This window comes from Emys orbicularis, chromosome 25 (assembly GCF_028017835.1).
Source record: "Emys orbicularis isolate rEmyOrb1 chromosome 25, rEmyOrb1.hap1, whole genome shotgun sequence".
Lineage (NCBI taxonomy): Eukaryota > Metazoa > Chordata > Testudines > Emydidae > Emys > Emys orbicularis.
Window position 1 is genome coordinate 1,028,816 of NC_088707.1, and position 19,601 is coordinate 1,048,416.

Genomic DNA, 19,601 nt, shown 5'->3' on the forward strand with positions numbered 1-19,601 from the left:
CTAGCAAGACCCTGGCTCCCACCCTATGGGTATGTCTACACCCAGCCGCTAGTTCGGCGGCTGGGAATCGAAGTTCTGGGTTCGACTTATCGCGTCTTGTCTGGACGCGATAAGTCGAACCAGGAAGTGATCGCCGTCGACTGCGGTACTCCAGCTAGACGAGAGGAGTACCGCGGCTTCGACGGGGGAGCCTGCCTGCCGCGTGTGGACCGAGGTAAGTTCGAACTAAGGTACTTCGAACTTCAGCTACGTTATTCACGTAGCTGAAGTTGCGTACCTTAGTTCGAATTGGGGGGTAAGTGTAGACCAAGCCTAAGCCTGGCAACTGACGGGTGTAAGAAAAAGACACACATTTCCAAACTGCTACCTTGCCCGTTTTCCCCGCACCAGCTGTCTCTTGCTGGGATTCGCATGGCTCCTGGGGTTTGTGACGTTCCCTGACTCTTAATTTGAATAAGTCAATAAATAACGTTGCAAAGAGCTCTAAGGGTAAGAAAGTGACCAGGGAAGCTGCTGCTGGCCATCTGCAAGAGTTCTGCATCTTGGGGCAGCCCCCACTCCTGCAGTTCTACAGCATACAGGCAGTCCTCGACTTTACCACCTTCGACTTACAACGAACAGCACTTACGTTTCTGAATTGACACCCTGATTCGACTTACGACAATTAGTTTCAACTTTAGGATGCTCGGTCCCGCAATAGAGTGGATTGCGGTTCCGAGTTAGGACGTTTCGACTTACGACGCAATTTTCAGGAACCAATTGTGTCCTAAGTCCGAGGACTGCCTGTAGCACGTAATAAGTGAGAGGCACAGGAGAGAGAAAGAAACATCACCAAGAGACCTACCTCCAACGTCCAAGTCCACTTTATAATTGATGGAATGGGTGTGTACCGTCCCCAGGGTGTGATCCCCAACCCTATTGCCATAGTCCAGACCGTCACCATACAGAAAGGACGAACTCAGATAGCCTGTGGCTTGGACTTTGGCCTCGATCGCTCCGTTCTGGTAGAAGATGAAGTCCCAGACGTAGTCATAGTTGCCCAGAGTGGCAACTGACCGAAGGACCAGAGCAGAGTTGGTCAGACCCCCGTAGTACAGGGACTGCAAGTTGGAGTAATGGCGCCTCAGAGGAGACCCAGAGTTCTGCTCAAAAATGCAGATGGAGTTTTTATTAATTCTAGGGTTTGGGGATTGAGCTAAGTAGTGTGTGTCTACGTAGGTGGCTGAATAGGGGCAATCAACCCCCCGGACTAACGGGTACGTGAATCTCCCGATGCCAAAGCTCCCATCCATGTACCTGGTTGACATCCCTCCAGGACAGTTGGACCCATAGACAGATATAGCATCCTGGACACTGATTTCATAGACAATCCTCTCCCCCTTAAATCTGATGTCAAAGAGACGCATCCCCGTGTTCACGTTCACCCCAAAGGCAAAGCTCCAGGCCTGGGAGACGACTTGGTTGTTTCGGACACTGTAGCGGGGCCCATGCGGCTCGTACTGCAGAGGGAACGGAGCCCTGGGGGCTGCTCGGGGCTGCATGGAAGAGAATCCCCCGTCGGGTGGGGCTCTCGTAACTGGGTCCACTTTGACACGGCCCTGCTTGAACTCGCTCTCCAGCTGCACCAAGTCCCCGTAGTACTGGCCGTTATAGAACACTTTTCTCACCCGCCATTGGGAGACGTCCAGGCTGCTGTGATCAACCAGCACCTCCAGCCCCACCGGGTGCAGGAAGTAGCCGCTCACGTTGTGGAACAGAGCACACCAGGTGTTGCGGTCTCCGGACTGGAACCCCCGGGGGGCTGTGGTCATAGCTGCTAAATTAGTTCCATCATAACCAAATACTTGATTCAGGAAGGTTAGAGCTGTGGGAAATGCCGTCCTCCGTAAATAGCCAGCAATCAGCTTGTACTCAGCATCCAGCACCGGTCTGCGGTGATACGGCAGCTTCCCTCCGTACTTCTGCACCGTGATGTCCTGGTGAGTTGTTGGCTTGGGCAGGGGACCCACCACGTACTCCGTGACATTCGGATCTGGTTGGTTTCCAAAATACACCACAGCCAGCGCCTGCCGGGGGGGTCGCCTGCCCCCACGATCCAAGAACCCCAGCACCTCTGCCTTGGTGGGGAGCTGCACATCGATGTAGTAAATGCAGTTATCGGAGGGGTTTGCATTATAGGCGTCTACCAATGGCACCCCAAGGCTGCGCTGCAGGTACCTCACCACTTGCCCCATTTCTTCCGGCGTCAGATCAGCGAAGACCAGGCTCTGGTCACTGTGCTCTCCCCCCTGGCTGCTCAGGCTCTGCGGCTCACAGCTGGCTGGTTTTACTCCTCTCGTCAGCAACACACAAACCAAAGCGAAGATTGTGGCTAGCGCCAGGACCAGGAGGATGAGGACAGTTTTCAGGTTCATGTTGCTGCAGCCACGAAGGCAGAGGAGACTCCTGGAGCTTTACAGCAGCTGCCAGAGCGGCTGCCGTCAGCCTGTTTGGACTGTGGCTGGATGGTTAGTACAGGAAACATGAAAGGTGGAGAGAGGCTGGGGGAGGAGATCTGAAATTTGTGGGGACTAGAAAGGGAAGGTCTTTGCTCCCAGCCCATCCAGCACGCTCTGTGGGCCTCCAAGAGCACTGCATTAGGAAAACTACTGGAGCCGCAGGGCCAGTGACTCATAAGACAAATTTCACATCATTATGTCGCTTTTTTTAGTTTGGCCAGTTTGCTTAGGTTCCCATGAGGGCTGGGATGGTGTTGTCAGCATCAGGTTAGGGAATGGAGGTGGGCACATTACCAGCCTGTGAGAGTGGAGATTTCACCACCACAGCTTAGAATTTCACCTCTTTGCATTTCACTGAGTTTCCCTAATTTCCCAGGCTCCTTCCTTCCACACACACGTCCTGGCCGTGTGGTTTTGGTTCCCAGTTTGACCTCCAGCAGCAGGTCCTGTGTGGAGGAACATGCCCAGCTATGTAATAGCCAAAGGGATGGGGCAGCCCCAGTCAGGTCGTTTAGGGCCTTCGTCTCAGCACCCAAATCACAATTACTAATTAGCACCAGCATCATGCCTCTGCACAGCCTGTCATTAGCCAATCTTGGTCACACTCCCATGAGATGACTCAGGGTCATTATTAGCCCTGCTTCGTGGGGCGAGAGGCGATGACTTCCTGCAGGGCACCAGGAGAGGCAGAGCCAGGGTTAGCACACAGGAGTCCCTGGATTCCACCATGTGCTCATCCCTCTCCCCAGGCTGCCTGGCCACACACTGGTGACCAGCTTGGTACCGGAGGGGCGGGTTCAGGGAAAATAGAAGGCACATTTTCCCTGGACTGAGCATGGCGCTGGCAGCCTCCTATTGGAACTCCCACAGGTTAGCATGACTTTTCCGGACTCATTTTAATAAGTTACTGTTTTCCTTGGTCTCCCTGAACCTCCAGAAAGGCGCGGGTGTCACAATGTGCTGGTGAGACACAGACAGCAGCCTGAGACTGCTCTGCAGAGAGCAGAGATTTGGGGCGCACAAGCCCTGCCGGATCTCCAGCCTGTGCTGAACACACAAGGAAACCAAGAATCAAAGCAAGTTTCCATTCCTGCTGCCAACCTTGCCTCACCCCTGCCTCCCTTCTCCTGCAGGCAACACTCACTCTTTCCTGCTGGGGGCAGGTTGCTTCCTCCTCAGGCAGTTCCACCTTTACTTCTTCCATTACAGCTTCCCTCACCTTGGGTTTGGACCCATCTCCCTGCCCTATGGAGAAGCATTTAGCCAGTGCTGCTCTCGACAAAGTACCTACATCATCCCAGCAGCCTTCTCTGGCCTGAAGACAGACACAAGCGGACTCATGTCATTTCTGAGTCCTTGGCAGCTAGTCTAGCGCTGTGGCGAGGGCAGGATCCGCTGCGGTCACCATTCACCACAAGGCCTGTTGGCAGGAGAATTGGACACATGGCTACCCCAGAAACATGCATCTTCCATTCTGTCGGACTCGCTAGTATCACCCCTGCAGACAACATGAACCCAGGGAGGAGACAATCCAGGAGTGGCACGTACAGCAGCCGGCTAAGAGCGATGCAATGACAGTTTACATCTCCTCTAAGCAGTCTAAAGCCAGGCCCAGGCTGCAAACACAGCGCTTTGCTAAGTGACAGCGAGTGCTTAAAGAAAGGTGGAGAAGCTTTACACCCGCCTGGATCCAGCGCGGAGGGAGCTTCAGGATGGCCTGAACACAAAGGATTGGGATTTGTTCGGTGTGTTTCGATATAGATCTAAGCTCACTAGTTACCCCACAGTAAAAACCAACCAACCCACGCTAATGAGCAGCCTATTGGTGAGGAAGGATACGGCCAACGTGGAGGGAATTTGTTCTTCTCTGCTACTGCTCCCCCGAGTTTCAAGCCTGTGTGTGTGCCCGAGGATGTCCCAGTGCAGCGCACAGTCTAAACGTGCAGTACTTGATACCGTCTACTTCTGTGGCACTTTTCCAGCTGAGGGATCTGAAAGCATTTAATAAAGTTCTCCAGAATGACAGCAGCCCCCCACTGCAGGCCATTTTCAGAATAAGTGGAGAACAAACCTGAATCCATTTCAAACTGCAAGGGAAATTTCAGGAAGCAAATGAAATGAACTGAACAGCAGCACAGCCGGGACACCTGTGCAAACACTCTGACTCTTACGAAAAGTGAGCTGGGTTCTTTAAGAAGCACAAGTGCTAAAGGCCTTGGTTTTGTCTCAACTAAGAGAACACCTCCAGCAGCTAGCTAACTCGGAACGTAGAAAGTATCCAGTCTTCTTACTAGCAGCAACACAACTTGTTTATTCCGTTTCAGAGCATGTATCCCGTTCTACACGTCCTATCCAGCCGCAGTACGGAACTTCTCGCAGCCCTGCCCCAGAGAATTCACTTCCTGCTGAGGTTTATTTTAGCTAGTTAATTCCTTTTTGGAACCACCTATTGCTACATCCTGGGTTTGGTAAATTGCCCACCTCTCCCTGCCCCCCTGAAGGAGTGAGAAGGGAAGAGTTTTGTGTTGTTCTGAGGAGAGCAGACTGTGCAGCTCACACAACAAGTACAGCTGCACAATCCATCTCTGCAATGTATTGGAACCAAACCCAAAGCCAGCCAGCGGCAGCACCAGAATGCCAGCCACCTGGACAGGGAGCACATTACTCGACTCCCCGGGAGCTGGCTGGGCCTGTCTACTTGCAGGCAGAACTCCGGCTGCAGGGAGGTTTACGTTCCTTGCTCCCATTTTCACCTGGCCGCTAGTTACATCATTTTAAATGTCAAAGTAAGTTTGCTTGATGCTCATTCACCCTCATTATATTGTCTGCAGGGATGGGGCAACTGGCTGCTGTGCCTTGTTGCCCTTTGATGGGCACTCACCTAGGTAACCTGGGATATTTCCCCCCCACACTCATCAGTTCAGGCCCTAGCAACATGTTACCAGCTTCCTTGTGAGCACAGCAAAACAGCTACTCCAAGCTCAAGGGTGAACGCCCAGGAAGCTGCTCCAGCTCTGACACAAGCAGCCCGGTCCCTCCTAAGACTCACCAACGCTTCTTTCTGTGGTAGTGAAGAGCGGGTGCTTTTCACAGTCAGGTTCTTTCAGCGTCAGCCCACGCTGACCCCCAGCTCCTGCGGCCTCACAACAAACAAGGGAATTTTATTTTAAGCCACAGTCCTTTGCTCCTGTTGCGAAGGGGGCCTGGCCTGAGTAGGCCTTTGGCATTTCCCACACCACAGGGAGCAGAGTCCTGGAGGGGGCCTCATGGGGAGCAGGAAACTCAGACTCTCTCCAGAAGCCGTTTCTCACATTCCTCAGTGGTTCCTAAGATTTGTGATGAGATCCAGTGTGCTCGCATAGGCGCCAGCTGCTCAGGGCTGGGCGCACCACTGTTCGGTGGCTGGAGCAAGAGCATCATCTAGTGGCCGTTGGCTCCAGACGGGGAACCCCTCCGTGTGTTCTTGAGAGGATGGCTTCTGTACAGAACAGACTCCTGCTCAGATCAAGCAGCCTTAACTACCGCAGATCCTCAGCATCAACTGTCTACGTCCCCCCTTCACCCAGTCCAGGGGGTTACATGGACTGCAAATACCTGACACCACACTGAAGTGGAGTGTGTGGCAGGTTCCTTTCACCAAGGGGGGAGCCTGGCTCTAGGACACTAAGGTCTCAAGAGACAGCATTAAGGGGGAGATTTCAATCCTCCCTCAGAGCTCAAGCTCATGGGAGAGGGAGCTTGGAAAGCATCGGTTGCCGTTGGAGAATGTGGTGGAGGTAGGAGGGAGCATGCATGCAGACTAATGCAGAGGAGCAGGTCTCTAGCCCCAGGATGGGGCTGCTAGCTAGAAATGCGAGACAAGGGAGGAAAGGAAAAGAAAAGGTCAGCATCCTGAGACCACAGTAGCTTTGAACTCGGAGCAGGAAGTGGAATGACAGAACCATGGCGTGGCAGCTTCTGCCAGCCAGGGGCACTGCTGCTGAGCTTTGCAATTGGCCCGCATCTTTCCTCCCTTGGTCTCCAGCCTAGTGGAAGGGGCCAGGTGAGAGCCCTGGAGCATGCTCTCTAGCCCTAAAACAGCAGGCAGCCACGGTGAAGCTTCTCCCACAAGCAGGGCCTAGTCAATCCAGCCCTCACCACTGAGACTGACAACCCTGACGTGGGAGACACAGAGCTGCAGCCATGGCCCAAGGAAAACGCTCCAGGCACCAGCTGCCTAGAGTTGGAGGCTCCCTTATCCCAGTCCCTGGTCCCCAGTGCCCCCATTTTATTCCAAATGATTCTAGCAACTCCCAATCGCCCCACGCAGAAGTGAGTAATGGCAGTGTAAGGACATGGGGCCTTGGTACTAGGTTGCTGGATGCTAATGGAACCTCCGGGCTCCACACAGCAGCAGACTGTCTGGAGAAATGGTGAAGGAAAAGGAGATGATATAGTACAAGGGTGGAGCGAGTGGAGGTGAGAGAGGCAGGGCCAGACTGGGACAGAGGCGAGGCCTAGCCACTGACAGAGCATGTCTGACAACGCAGCATCACACAAGGGTCCCACTTAAGAATTCAAAGTACCTGTATTTTAATTTCTTGACATGGTAAAAGTTTTACATACGTTCATCTGGCAAGGAAAGTTGAACAGTCCAACAAATAAAAAGGAATCAGTACAAAGAAACACACAGTGAAGGTGCTGCTCCCAGGCAGCAGCTAAGACGCAGTTGGTTTGTTACTGAATATTTATTAACGGGAAGACGAAGATTGGACTTACTACAAACAACAACGAAGGAGTCTATCGAAAGGGCAGGGGGCCCTCCACGCTCAGAGCAACCCCTGGGAAACCAGCAAGAGACAACGTGGCTCTTCAGCATAGAAGAAGAAACAAAAGCAACAGAACGCAAGAGGGAAGGAGAGGACGTTCATTCCATTTCTCACAACTAACAACTCTAAGGCTACTGCACAAGAAGTTACAGGTGTGACAGTGAGACCCATGGAAGCTATAGGGGTCCAGGACCAACTGACCCAGCTTTCCCCTGAAGGAGGGTGTGAAGTAAAAATACCATAAATAAGAAAATGTAGAAGGAACCTGCAGCGTCATGAGCCCGTTTCCCACACATACAAAAACTGACCATGCAACCGACCGTTTCCCATGGGGTTTGCAATGGACCACGAAACGTTCCAATGGCCTGGGAGGAGCTCCTGGGCACGGGAGAAGGAATCGAGGTACCTTTCACGGGGTGCTGAGGTTTTGATACTGATCTGCTGTGGCTGCTTTTGGCCGTCCTCATTCCAAAAGATCAGCCGTTGCAGCCAGCCTGCCAAACCCTGCCCCCCAGTACACTCGGCAGGGGGCTGTGCGTCACAACCTGCTAATTCCTTAGCATCAGTGGAGACTATGAGGACTTCAAAATTTGAGCTCAGGCCTCTCCCTAACTTCATTCTGGACAGAAATGCCTCACGCCGAAGGAGATGTGTGAGAGATTAACATTGGTTTTAACCAAGAAAACTGCTCTGGTAGAGCCAAGAGGAAAGCTACACACAGGAGCGAAAGCTACCCGGGCTCTGAACCTGCCAGCCCAGTGGGACGTGGCTGGTGGCAACCGGCTCTAGTGACAGGGGCTCCACATAGACCTCTGCACTGATCTAGCTGATTTCACAAGGGAGAGGGACAAACCGGGTGGGATCGAACGTAAGATAGCTCTTTCCTGGCTTGTTCAAACCTAACAATCTCTCCATGGCACTTTGCTGAGCGTGGCTGCAGCCTGGGCTAAGGGAGCCGCCTGCTCCAAAGGGGTACTTCCTCCCAGCCTTGCAGTTAACAAGCATAAGACAACTAGCAGCAGAGGGGTCACGCAGATGGCACTGAGAAGCAGCTGGCTTCTCGCAGGCAGCACACACTCTGTGGACTCAGTCTAGTGCTGAAGACACTGCATCTCCTCCATTCCCAGGGACCCCAAGGAAACCCTGCAGCTGACAGATGGGGGTGAGGGGGAGAACCCTAGGGCTCGGTCTCTCATCCAGTTCCCACCTAGGTAGGAAGAAAGGCTTGAAGGAGCATTCCCGTCCCATGGCAGTGGCCTGCTCAATACCAATTACTACATTAGGGAGAGTTCCTGAGACCTGAACAAAACCAATCACAGAACTAGGCGAGGGTTTCTTTAGAGTTTAACTAAGAGTGCAATACTATTTCCAGCCAGTTTCCCATCTCGATAGTCACGTAACAAACCAAGGCAATGACGGTCTTTGAGTTGACTGAACAGTTCTCAAGTTCAAACGTTGACACTTAGTAGAGAGTCTCAGCGTTGCTGCTCCGAGGCCTCTTGATCTTCTCAATGTTTTTAAGGATCATATCATGCAAAGTGACCTGGAAGGAGGAGGAGAAAGACCATGGATGCATGTCAAGAGTGGGACGTCCACGATTTGACTTAACTTCACTCTCACCATAAGCACTGGCCTAACCTGAGTAATGGCTGCTCTTAGTTACAGCCCCTTGGCCCTTCCCCACCTCACCAGCCCTTGCCCTCAAGCAGCGCGTCATCTCTCATGTCAGGCAGTAAGCACCTTAGGCAAGGCCTTGCCTGTCTGCACTCTGAAGAGACCGGCATGTTTTGGCCACTGCAAGCCCCACCGATGAGAGCGAGTTAGTTAACAGAGCCCAGGATTGGCCTACGCCATCTGGAGAGGTTGGGACGGAAGGTTCCGGCAAAGAGCGCAATGAACTGCATGCCCCAGGACGTGCCAGCACTCAGCACAGAGGCGGGAAATACCAGACTCTCCAGGGCAGCGAGTCGCCGCTCTCTCTGCTTGCTAAGAGCAAAGGGAAAGCAGAGGCCCAGGCCAGCTTCCTCTCAGGGCTCTGAGGTGGGATGGATCCCAAGGGTGCTTCTCCACAGGGGAATGCATGAGCTGGGGTCCCGACTCTCACTCACATATTGATTCCTCAGCTCTGAGATGATTAAGCGCAGACTAATGTATTCCTTCTCATCAATTTCTGTCACCGTGCGGCGATAATCCTCCTACACAGAGAAGGGAGAACGTGGCTGTGAATAGCCTAAACGCCAGGCTGCCCCTCCCTCTACAAACATCAAGGGGGCTCTCTCCTGTTCAATCTCATGCATTCAAGGGCACGAGGGGACCGTTGTGATCATGTAGTCGGACCCCCTGTACAGCACAGGCCAGAGACCTGCCCCAAATAATTCCTACAGCTGAGAGTTTAGGAAAACCTCCAATCTTGAGTTAAAAATTGACAGTGATGGAAAATCCACCACGACCCTCGGGAAATTGTTCCAGTGGTTAGTTACTCCCACTGTTAACAACACACACCTTATTTCCAGTCTGGATTTGTCTGGCTTCAGCTTCCAGCCATTGGATCGTGTTAGACCTTCCTCCGCTAGACTGAAGAGCCCAGTATCAAATATTGGTCCCCCCGGTAGGTACTTATAGACTGTGATCAAGTCACCCCTTAACCTGCTCTTTGTTAAACTAAATAGATTGAGCTCTTTGAGTCTCTCACCATAAGGCAGGTTTTCTAATCCTTTAATCATTCTCGCGGCTCTGCTCGGAGCCCTCTCCAATTTATCAACCTCCTTCTTGAATTGTGGACACCCCACAACTAGAGACAGGATTCTGGTAACAGTTGCACCAGTGCCAACACAGAGTTAAAATCACCTCTGTGCTCCTACCCAAAATCCCCTTGCTTATGCATCCTAGGATCACATTAGCTCTTTTGGCCACAGCATCACACCGGGAGCTCAGGTTCAGCTGCTGATCCACCATGACCCCTACATCTTTTTCTGAGTCACTGCTTCCCTACATTCTTTGTTCCCAGATGTACATTTATCCATATTAAAACAGATATGGTTTGCTTGCACCCAGTTTACCAAGCAATCTAAATCGCTCTGAATCTGTGACCTGTCCTCTTCTTTATTTACCACTCCCAATTTTTGTCAACTGCAAACTTTATCACTGATGATTTGATGTTTTCTTCCAGGTCATTGATAAAGATGTTAAATAGCACAGGGCCAAGAACTGATCCCTGCAGGATCCCACTGGAAACAGACTCGCTCAATGACGATTCCCCATTTACAATTACATTTTGAGACCTATCAGTTAGCTGGTTTTTAATCCATTTAATGTGGGCCATGTTAATTTTATCTCATTCTAGTTTTTTAATCAAAATGTCGTGTGGTACCAAGTCAAACACCTTACAGAAGTCTGAGTATATTACATCAACACGATCACATTTATTAACCAAACTTGTAATTTTATAAAAAATGTATCAAGTTAGTTTGAAAGAATCTGTTTTCCATAAAACCATGTTGATATGCATCAGTTACATTGTCTTCCTTAGTTCTTTAGTAATCAAACCCCCTATCAGACACTCATTGTCTTGCCTGGGATTGCTGTCAGGCCTATTATTACCCGGGTACTCCCATTCACCCTGTATAAACTGGCACAACATTAGCTGTCTTCCAGTCTTCTGGAACTTCCTCAGTGCTCCAAGACTGATTGAAAAAAATCAACATTAACAGTCCAGCGAGCTCCTCAGTCAGCTCTTTTAAAACTCCTGGATGCAAGTTATCTGGACCTGCTGATTTAAACATGTCTCACTTTACTAACAGCTGCTTAACATCCTCCAGAGATACTAGTATAGTGGAAATAGTGTTATCACCATACGCTGAGACTGTATGGTCTGTTTTTCCCCCCCCCAAATGTGGAACAGAATTATTTAGTGACCATTTTCACCTTTTCTGCATTATTATTGGTAATTCTACCATCTCCATCTAGTAATGGACCAATACCATTGGAGGGTTCTTTTTGTTCCTCATATATTTTAAAACTCCCCATTAATGCCCTTTACTCTACTGGCCATAGATTTCTCCTTGTGTCTCTTTGCATCCCTTATCGATTTTCTACAATTCCTAACTTCTGATTTATATTTATTATTATGAGTTTTCTTTTCCCTTGAGAGAAGCCAGATCCTTCCAGCCCTGCAGGCTCCCCTCCCAGGGCTCCTAGCCACCACAGGGTCCCTCCGCCAACCCTCCAGGCTCCCAGGCCCCACAGGACTCTGGAAGCTGCTGCTTAAGGGAGTCAGTGATAGAAACAGCCAGTAGAGGGCTATCCACAGAAAAAGAAAGACAATTAATTCTCTCCAACCCCACCAAACGCTCAGCAAAGAGATGCTCCACTTACCACATGAGGATATTTTGCTATTTTGGAAACCAGCTTTGCCCTTGTGATATAGTATCTGGAAGGGAAGGGAAGAGGGTAGATTTAAAAAATAGTCAGAAAATAGCAAAGCAGTGTTCTCAGACCTTGCCTTAGCCACGGGGCTCAAGTCCTTACCCAAAAACACTCAGCCTCCCCAGAGAGGGACCCAGCAAAGATTGCTCATAGCCACCCCTTCCCCACCCCCACCTACCTAGAAATCTGGTCCAGATACGAAGCTGCCTCACTCTCCACAGTCCGCAGCTCAGCCACCGTCTCCTCCTGCAAGGGAGCCACGGACACAGAGTGAGCTTCACAGCAGAAGCAAGAAACTCCAACCCCACTCATGTGTGCAGCCACCCAGGGTCCAGCAGCTCAGACTCTGGCCATCTTTAAAGTTGCAACAGCTACTCGTCAGGGTAGAATCAGACACAGGTCTCAAGCCTCAGTCAGTTAGCGAAGGTTACAGGAACATAGGAGCCAGCAGGAAGCAGCAGTTCCTGGCCATAATGACCCCCTGCACCAGCCCCACACAGCCCTAAAAATTTAGGCTGCTGATCGTCTGAGCAAGGCAGACAAGTTCCTGGGCGATTCAGGGAAGAAAGCAATACAAATAGCTTCACACAACCACCCTGATCCTGCCAGGTTAGGGTGCTGGGTGGAGCACACAGCCTTCCTCAAACATGGCTCAGCGTTACTGGGTCTTGCAAAACTATGGCACGGCTCCTAGGCCCTCTCTGCCCCTCCCTCCTCTTAGATGCCCGGGCAGGATTCAGGTTTCAACACCAAACCTAGCCGAACGACCCCTCAAAGAGAGCCCTTTGGAGGCAGAGCCAGGTGGCTCTAATGAAAGGCTCCTCAGGAGCCCAAGATGCCCTGGTGTCTGGGGCAGTGGCACATAAAGGAGCCATGTGGCCACGGGTCGCCTTACCTGAATAGAAACGCCAAAGTTGTTTCCATCTTCTATCCTGGGAATCAGAAGCTGCACCCACATTTTGACCTGGAGGGACGCAAAATGACCCTGTGACTGGCTGAGTGCAGACAGCACTGGAGGGACCTGCCTTTAAATCAGGACCTCTTATTGGGAGCCCTCGGAAACTCTCGCTCGAGCAGCTCATCCCAAGACCGTCTCAGGGCCTGGCTCATGCGGGGACTGGGGACAAGGCCTGATGCCTTGACCTCTCCTGGGAACCCAGGACATCCACCCAAGCATTAAGGGAGGGTTCTGTCCCTCGATTTTACTGAAGCCCCACTCAGCAAGTATCTGCCACAGGCGTGCCTGGTGCTGTACAACGTCACAGAGCCGCAAGCCCTTCCAAGCAAAGGACTGGCAGGAGGGAGCTAGCTGAGGGCTGCAGTGACAGCGCCCGCTTCAGGAGCTGGAGTCAGGGCAGCTCCAAGCACATTTGGGAAATGCACCTGCCCCTTTGAGCAGCATCCTCTTCAGAGACCACGAGAAGCGGGGGAGGGGCGGAGTCCTACATTGCCTTATCCTAGGGGTAGGATGGAGGCCCAGTCCACTCTTTATGGATCCCTGAGAAGCCCTGATGCTATGGGGAAGGAATTTGGACAGCTGGGTCTGGGGGCTGATCACCGTACTGCCCCATGCTCAGGCCCACACCCACCGTGTTGCACTTCTCAATCAGCAGCCTGATCTCCGGTTTCACTTTTTCAATGATGTCCACTAGCTGCTGGTTACTCTTCAGCATCCCGTTGGGCATCACAAACACTTTGGTACCTAGCGCCAGAGGGGAAAGGTCAGTTATTCACAGCATCTCACATCAGAGACCGCCAGCTCTGCACGTGTTCTAACCACGCTGGATCGCCATGGGGACAGGGATATTTAACCGGCTATTACAAAGACTACCACACGGGAAGGGGAAGAGAGACAAGACCCGGGAAGAAACCCAAACTGGAGAAACAGGGTGCAAAGGGAGCTCCCTGAGCCACACGTAGGAGCTGCCTCTGTTTCAATGCAGCCTGAGGCCTGGCAGCTCCCTCCTTCCACGAAGGGGTCATGCGGCTCTAAGTCTGCTCCCTCCAGCAGCATGCCAGCTCTCATGAGCCCTACTCCAGTCTCTTGGGAGAGGCCAAGCTCTGCTCAGCAGAACCACTAGTGGGCTCCTCCGTGACTCAGTCACACGCCCCAGCTTGTAAGAGGAAAGACGGACAGGCCTGGGTAGGGCAGTGGCAGTCGGGAGAGGGCAGGCGGAGCTTGTGCAGTTTCATACCCCTAGGCACGGAGCGCTGGCTCAGCGGGCAGGCAGCAGCACAGAGACTTGGGGACTCTTACCCTGGAAGGTCTCTTCACAGTCTTCCAGCTTCCTCTTTTTCATATTTGGCTAAAATACACACAACAAAACGTTTTACTCCCCAACCACCCGGGACTTAGCGCGACAGCAGCGAGGAAATTCCTTACAGAACGTCTTCGAGGGTCCTGATTTCAGAGCAGCCTTCCCCCTCCAACTGGGGATGGGTTACAGAGCAAACACAGCACCAGCTCCAGCCAGGATCCACGGGCTGAAGAGACCAGTTCTCACATGCTCACGGGCGGCTGTGGCCTGTCGTTAACAGGGAACAGCCTAACCGAATGCACAGCAAGCCATGCAGGTTTAATTAACGTAGCCAAGGGAGGAATCTTACCCCGTCCAGTGCATCATGGCTGTTAGTGAGAAGGATCGGGTCAGGGACAGGAAGGTTCATGTCTGAGTGGATCTGGGTGAGATCATGAATATTCAGGATGGACTCCTGGAAAACAACAAGAAGTCACATACAAATCTAACAACTTTTGTCATGTTAATCGCCAGGAAATGGGAGATTCCAGACCTCAGGTTTCATCCAGCCACCAGGCAAGCGAGAACAGAGGCAGGTACGAAGATAGGACTGAGAGGACTAGGAAAACGGATTGTAAGTTTGGGACCGAACCCGTTAGGTTTCTATCCAGTGCCCATCTGATGGGATCCATACACTATCACAGTCCGTAAGAGACACCGGGCCAAGTGTCATGGGCTAATGGCATTCAAATGGGTATAAAGCAAGTTTGGGACACTGCTTTTCAGCGTTTTATCCTCTGTTTTACTCTCTGCTCTGACTAAAGACAACCCCTCCCCAGGGTCAGGATTGCATGCTGGACACTGAAGTGAATGGGGAAGCAGGCAACAGCACATATCTTACCTTAAGGAACCCATCAAGTTCTAACAACTTCTTTGGGAAAAAATTCGCCACCAAATCTTCAGCCTGAATGAGAAAGAGCAGCAGATGGTTACACGAGAGCAGCACCTCAGGCTGCCCTCACCTCTGCACTTAGCCAGCACGCAAGGACACTGTGGAAACCAAGGCTACTGCAAAAGGCCAAGTGTAGAGCTCTGTTCAAAGCCGGGGGGGGGGGGGGAACTCAGAGGGAGTCAAACTCTCCCACCTGAAGGCTGAGGAGTCTTGGCAGCCCTCCACTCTGCCAAGGCTCTGGAGAACAACAGGGCTACAGACTCGCCACACTCAGGAAGTGACTGAAGTGCCGAGTGCCAGCAAGGAGCCTGCAAAGAAAGGTTCTGCTGCACCTCAGAGATCATAGCACAATCCAACAGAAAGCTAGATCCCAACATTGCATTCACTCTGCCCCCAGGTTCCATTCTGGGGAGATGGGCGAGAACACTTACCTCACTTGTGATCCGCTCCCTGAAAGAGTCAACCTAGAAAAGAGGAAAACAACAGTTCAGAATAACTGCTCCCAAACAGCACAGTTCACAGCCAGCCTTAGTTCTTCCTGATCTAGCAGCCCAGGTGTGCCAGGCACTGGGCCAGAGGTAAAGCCCTACATATTCATTCCACAGCTACAGAACTCATCCCCTGCCTCGGAGCTGGACCCCAAATTCCAGCTCTCTTAGAGGTGTACATTGTTGCATTCCTGAGGGCTAGCCTGAAAACCAGAACGAGAGGTATGACCCAGGGTCATTTGCCCGTCTGCAGACAGCCTCAAACAATAGCGGAGAGGAGTGAGCTGACCTACTCATCTTCATGGGCTTGCATGGAAGCATGAAGAGGACAGTGTGAGAACTGGAAATGCAAGGCCTGCATTAAAAATGGAACTCTATCCTAAAATTAAGCAGTGGGGCCACTCCCTGACCATCCTAGCCATGGCATATTGAATCCAATAAGAAACCCTGTTTTCAGAATGTATCTGAAGCTCCCAGAGTCTCCTAAGTGCCCAGAATTTGGGGCCCTTGATGCAGAATTTAGGTCCAGTTTGCCCTGCAGCACACAGAGCCTCAGCATAGGGTAAATGGCCCCTTTACAATGGAGACCCAGGGTGAGAATGATACTGTAGAGGGGCGGGTGGCCAACGGGAAAGACGACAGAGCTTTATAGGATGTCATTATTACCAACTGCTGAAAGGCCTCCAGACTCGATATTCCAGGCAGAAGCGGTTACTCCAGGACAGGGAAAATCCCTGTTTGTCAGACTCAGCAACCTCAGTAAACAGAGCCCATGCTGGCAGTGCAGGGACAGCAGGTCTAACATTCCCCATCCCTGTACTGCTACCATTGGGGATGGAGAACACAGCAAGCTGCTGTGCAGGCGAAGCACAACCAGAGGCTGAAGTTGCTGCTGTTAGATCGACAAGGCAAAAAGTGCACTCCAGAAGGTCCCCATGAAGCCTCAGAAACATGCACATTATGCGGAGCACTCCTGGACTGGAACAGAGGCCACCACCAGCCGAATACTCATTGTCAAGTGTTACGACTAATTATGCCGAGCCCTTCTCCTTTATCTGGCTGTTAAGCTGACTTGGTCAAATGCCTAACGCCTGGCTTGACTGATCATAAAGCAGAAATGCAGCGGAACAGCTGCCTATCTGAGGCACTGGAAGAACAGAGAAATTGCACCACCTCACAGGCATGCACATTGCAAGACGTATTCCTTTTGCTTCGCTTTAGGCCAAGTGGGTTTTTATTCTTACTCCGGACACTTCTTTTGCTCTTGAGGTCTGAATGATAGTGAGAGCTCTCACTGTTCACTGAGGGGGTGGAGGGTCTGGTAATAATTGATAATTTGCATAAGAAGCCCATGGTTGCCATAGCAGTAAACGCTATCAGTTACTGAAATGTTTTGCCCTTGTTCTCACCCCACATAAGGGTCCCATCAATTCAGTCCCTTTCTCTGGGGAGAGAAGTGGGCATGCTCCCCAATGGTGAGAGGATTTGTTGGTTGCCATCAAAAAACCGGAAACTCAACATTCCCTGGCTCAAAACCACAGGCCTGCAGAGTAACAGCTAGGGCAAGAATCTGAAGACAAGTGCAGTCTGGTTATTGAAAGGGGCCTCACCAACCTGAAGGCTAGTCAATTTAAAATACAAGTAGTTTGGGGTCCTACACATGAACTTCAGCCCCTTGCCAATTTGGGGGTTGACGACCACTTTTCTTATTTCTTTAAAAAACATTTTACTCTCATGTTGCTACATGACTGACCCCCACACAGGGAACCTGACTATACCAGGGAAATGGTGCTACCAACTATGCACAAAGCACAGTCAAACAAGCAAAGGAAACAAACTAGGACAAATGCCAATATTTCCATTTTTATAACCTGAGGTGTTGCTCTGACAATAGAAGGTGCAATACATTGCAGTCAGAGTGAAATCTGAAATTGACAGTGCCCTTACAAGTATTTCAGAGAACAATCTAAAGCCTCTCTGAATGCAGGGCCGGCTCCAGGCACCAGCTCAGCAAGCAGGTGCTTGGGGCGGCCAACGGAGAGGGGCGGCACGTCCGGCTCCGAAGAATGAAGCAGCGGCGGTAGCGCCGCCGCCGAAGTGCCGCAGATCGCGACGTTTTTTTGCGCTGCTTGGGGCGTCAAAACCCTGGAGCCGGCCCTGGCTGAAGGGGATGACTTGGAGCGGGCAAAGGGTTTTCCAGACTCAGACCTATTCTAGAGCAGACTGTGCAGCATGAGAGCCCAAATCTACCATCTGAGAGGTGCAATAAACAATAACTGCGTCGTTCATCTGGCCCCACAGACCTGACTGTTAATTACAACAAAAGTGACCCCAGTGACAATCCCCCCCCAACATTCTCCCCCAATCCCCAGGCTTAGGCAAGTGTTCCCACACTGTAGGCATCTCACCTAACAGGCTGCTCCTCAGAGGAGTGAATTCCTTGACAAAGCAGCAAGACATTTAACACCTGCTGTCATTATCTACTAAGCAAAAACAAAAAGTAGCAAGCGAAGGCACATGGCCACCCAGCCTGAGCAACAGGGCAGCCTGATATTCAGGGTCTATCTACGCTGCAGCCCTGCCACCATAACATTGTGGTGTGGACACTTTCTACTTTGACTGAAAAAGTTTTTCTGTTGATGTTGTTAATCCAGCTCTCAGAGAGGCGGTAAGTAGCTAGGTTGATGCTGCATCTCCACCGAGGGTTAGATCGACCTAACTACGGCACTCAGTGCACAACATTTCACAGCCTAGTTTTTAAGTGTAGATCCCTCAGGGACCTGTACACTGCAGGGAAAGCGGGACCCAAGCTCGGGGCGACTGGCAGGCTGGAAATTCTCAGGCAGAGTCATGGCAAGTAAGATGAAGGTCAGCATTGAATGAGATACAGCGAGAAGGATGCAGCCACTCAATCAGCCCCTCCCCCGGGGTTAGTCATTTGGCCACCAACTAAGCTGTATCTTACGGCCATGTACGCTGCAGGTGCCCGCGTCCAGCAGTGCTGGGGACAGAGGTGGTGCTAGTCCATTAGGGACCCTAAGCAAGAATATTTTGCGCTGCCCCAACACATGCTAGAAAAAGCAAATGGGGGCCCCCCTGAGCTGCTCGGGGCCCTATGCAATTGCTTAGTCTGCTCATGCTGAGGCCAGCGAGGACACTGCCAAGCATCAGGGTCCAGGAGAGGTTCGCCCCCCCGCAGGCGGGCGGGGATTTGCAGGCATGGGGGGTGGGGGGGGGTTGCTGCGGTGACTGGGGGCCACACGAGGAAAGCAGCAGGTTTGACCTGTCATCGTTAGGCTTCAGCGTCAACGACGCCCCCCGCCCGATCCCTCCACCGCTCCTCGGGCAGCGGCCGGCGAAGAGGGGCACGTGGGGGGGGGGGGGGGTCGGGGCAGCAGCCGCATGAAGAGAAAACCCGTGGGGGGGGAAAGGGGCGGCCGCAGGAGGGGACCGGGCCGGGCCGGGAGGACACGTGGGGGCGGAATCCGGGCCGGACGGGGGGGGAGGGGCCCGTGGGCGGGATCCGGGCCGGAGGGTACGTGGGGTGGGGGAGGGGCGGGGCCCCCGGGGCATCGCTACCTTTAGCTTCACTTCCGGGTCCACCTTGAGCAACGAGGCCATGGCGGGGGGGGGGCTGGGCCAGGCGCCCCCTTGTCTCGCTCTCGCTCGGGGTCTCACTCGCGCCCGTCCGAACCACCGGCTTCGCCGCCACCGGAACTGACCTCACAATAGCCGCCGCCAATCCGTGAGCTAGCCTTCCCCACGTGACCATTCTTCCCGGCGCGCATGCGCCGCACGCGGAGCAGGGCCCCAGAGCAGCAGCGAGGGAGCGAATAAAAATGGCCGCCTCAGCCTTTACCTCGCCCGCCCGACTTCCGGCCCCCACATGACGTCATGCCCCCGGCGCCGACGCGAGACTGGAAGCCGTAGGTCCTGGTTGGTTAGCGGAGCAGGCGTTTTGATTCGCCCTTATAAAGTGTGTGTTTTATCTTCCAGGACCCTCAAGGGGACTGCCTCCGCCGTGGTACCTGGCAGCAACAGCCAGGAAGGGGGGGCGCCCAGAGGGGGCCAGGGAGACGACCGGGGGATGGGGTGGCCCTAGAGTTACCAACTGTGGTTGGACGCATTCCTGGAGATTTCATCACATGACATCATCTTTAATAAAAGATTGATCTTTATTTCCTGGAGGGTCC

The 19,601-nt window shown here is 52.4% G+C and overlaps 2 protein-coding genes across 3 annotated transcripts; both read right to left on the minus strand.

Moving 5' to 3' along the window:
* Window positions 1-348: 348 nt before the first annotated feature.
* LOC135894661 (amine oxidase [copper-containing] 3-like) lies at window positions 349-2,414 on the minus strand. The gene has a single exon (XM_065422799.1). The coding sequence runs from the start codon at window positions 2,412-2,414 to the stop codon at window positions 735-737; it is 1,680 nt and encodes a 559-aa protein (XP_065278871.1). The 3' UTR covers window positions 349-734.
* Window positions 2,415-5,554: 3,140 nt separating this feature from the next.
* PSME3 (proteasome activator subunit 3) lies at window positions 5,555-19,127 on the minus strand. Of its 2 annotated transcripts, XM_065422586.1 has the most exons (11): window positions 18,988-19,127; window positions 15,352-15,384; window positions 14,870-14,932; window positions 14,339-14,443; window positions 13,989-14,037; window positions 13,321-13,433; window positions 12,627-12,695; window positions 11,910-11,977; window positions 11,681-11,735; window positions 9,415-9,501; window positions 5,555-8,849 (listed from the first exon to the last, which is right to left on the minus strand). In XM_065422586.1, the coding sequence occupies exons 1-11, from the start codon at window positions 19,027-19,029 to the stop codon at window positions 8,769-8,771; spliced, it is 765 nt and encodes a 254-aa protein (XP_065278658.1). In that variant the 5' UTR covers window positions 19,030-19,127; the 3' UTR covers window positions 5,555-8,768. The 2 variants fall into 2 exon arrangements, with proteins under 2 accessions (XP_065278658.1, XP_065278659.1); XM_065422587.1 differs by lacking the exons at window positions 15,352-15,384; window positions 18,988-19,127 and adding an exon at window positions 15,114-15,155.
* Window positions 19,128-19,601: the final 474 nt, after the last annotated feature.

What these genes read in the sequence shown, in the direction of transcription:
- LOC135894661 (XM_065422799.1), bottom strand. Translation starts at nt 2,414, where the DNA reads ATGAACCTGAAAACTGTCCTCATCCTCCTGGTCCTGGCGCTAGCCACA.
- PSME3 (XM_065422586.1), bottom strand. Translation starts at nt 19,029, where the DNA reads ATGGCCTCGTTGCTCAAGGTGGACCCGGAAGTGAAGCTAAAG. An exon ending in AACTTGATGGGTTCCTTAAG is followed by an intron (nt 14,444 to 14,869) that starts GTAAGATATGTG and finishes GTTGTTTTCCAG; the next exon opens with GAGTCCATCCTGAATATTCA. An exon ending in TATCTGGACCAGATTTCTAG is followed by an intron (nt 11,736 to 11,909) that starts GTAGGTGGGGGT and finishes CTTCCCTTCCAG; the next exon opens with ATACTATATCACAAGGGCAA.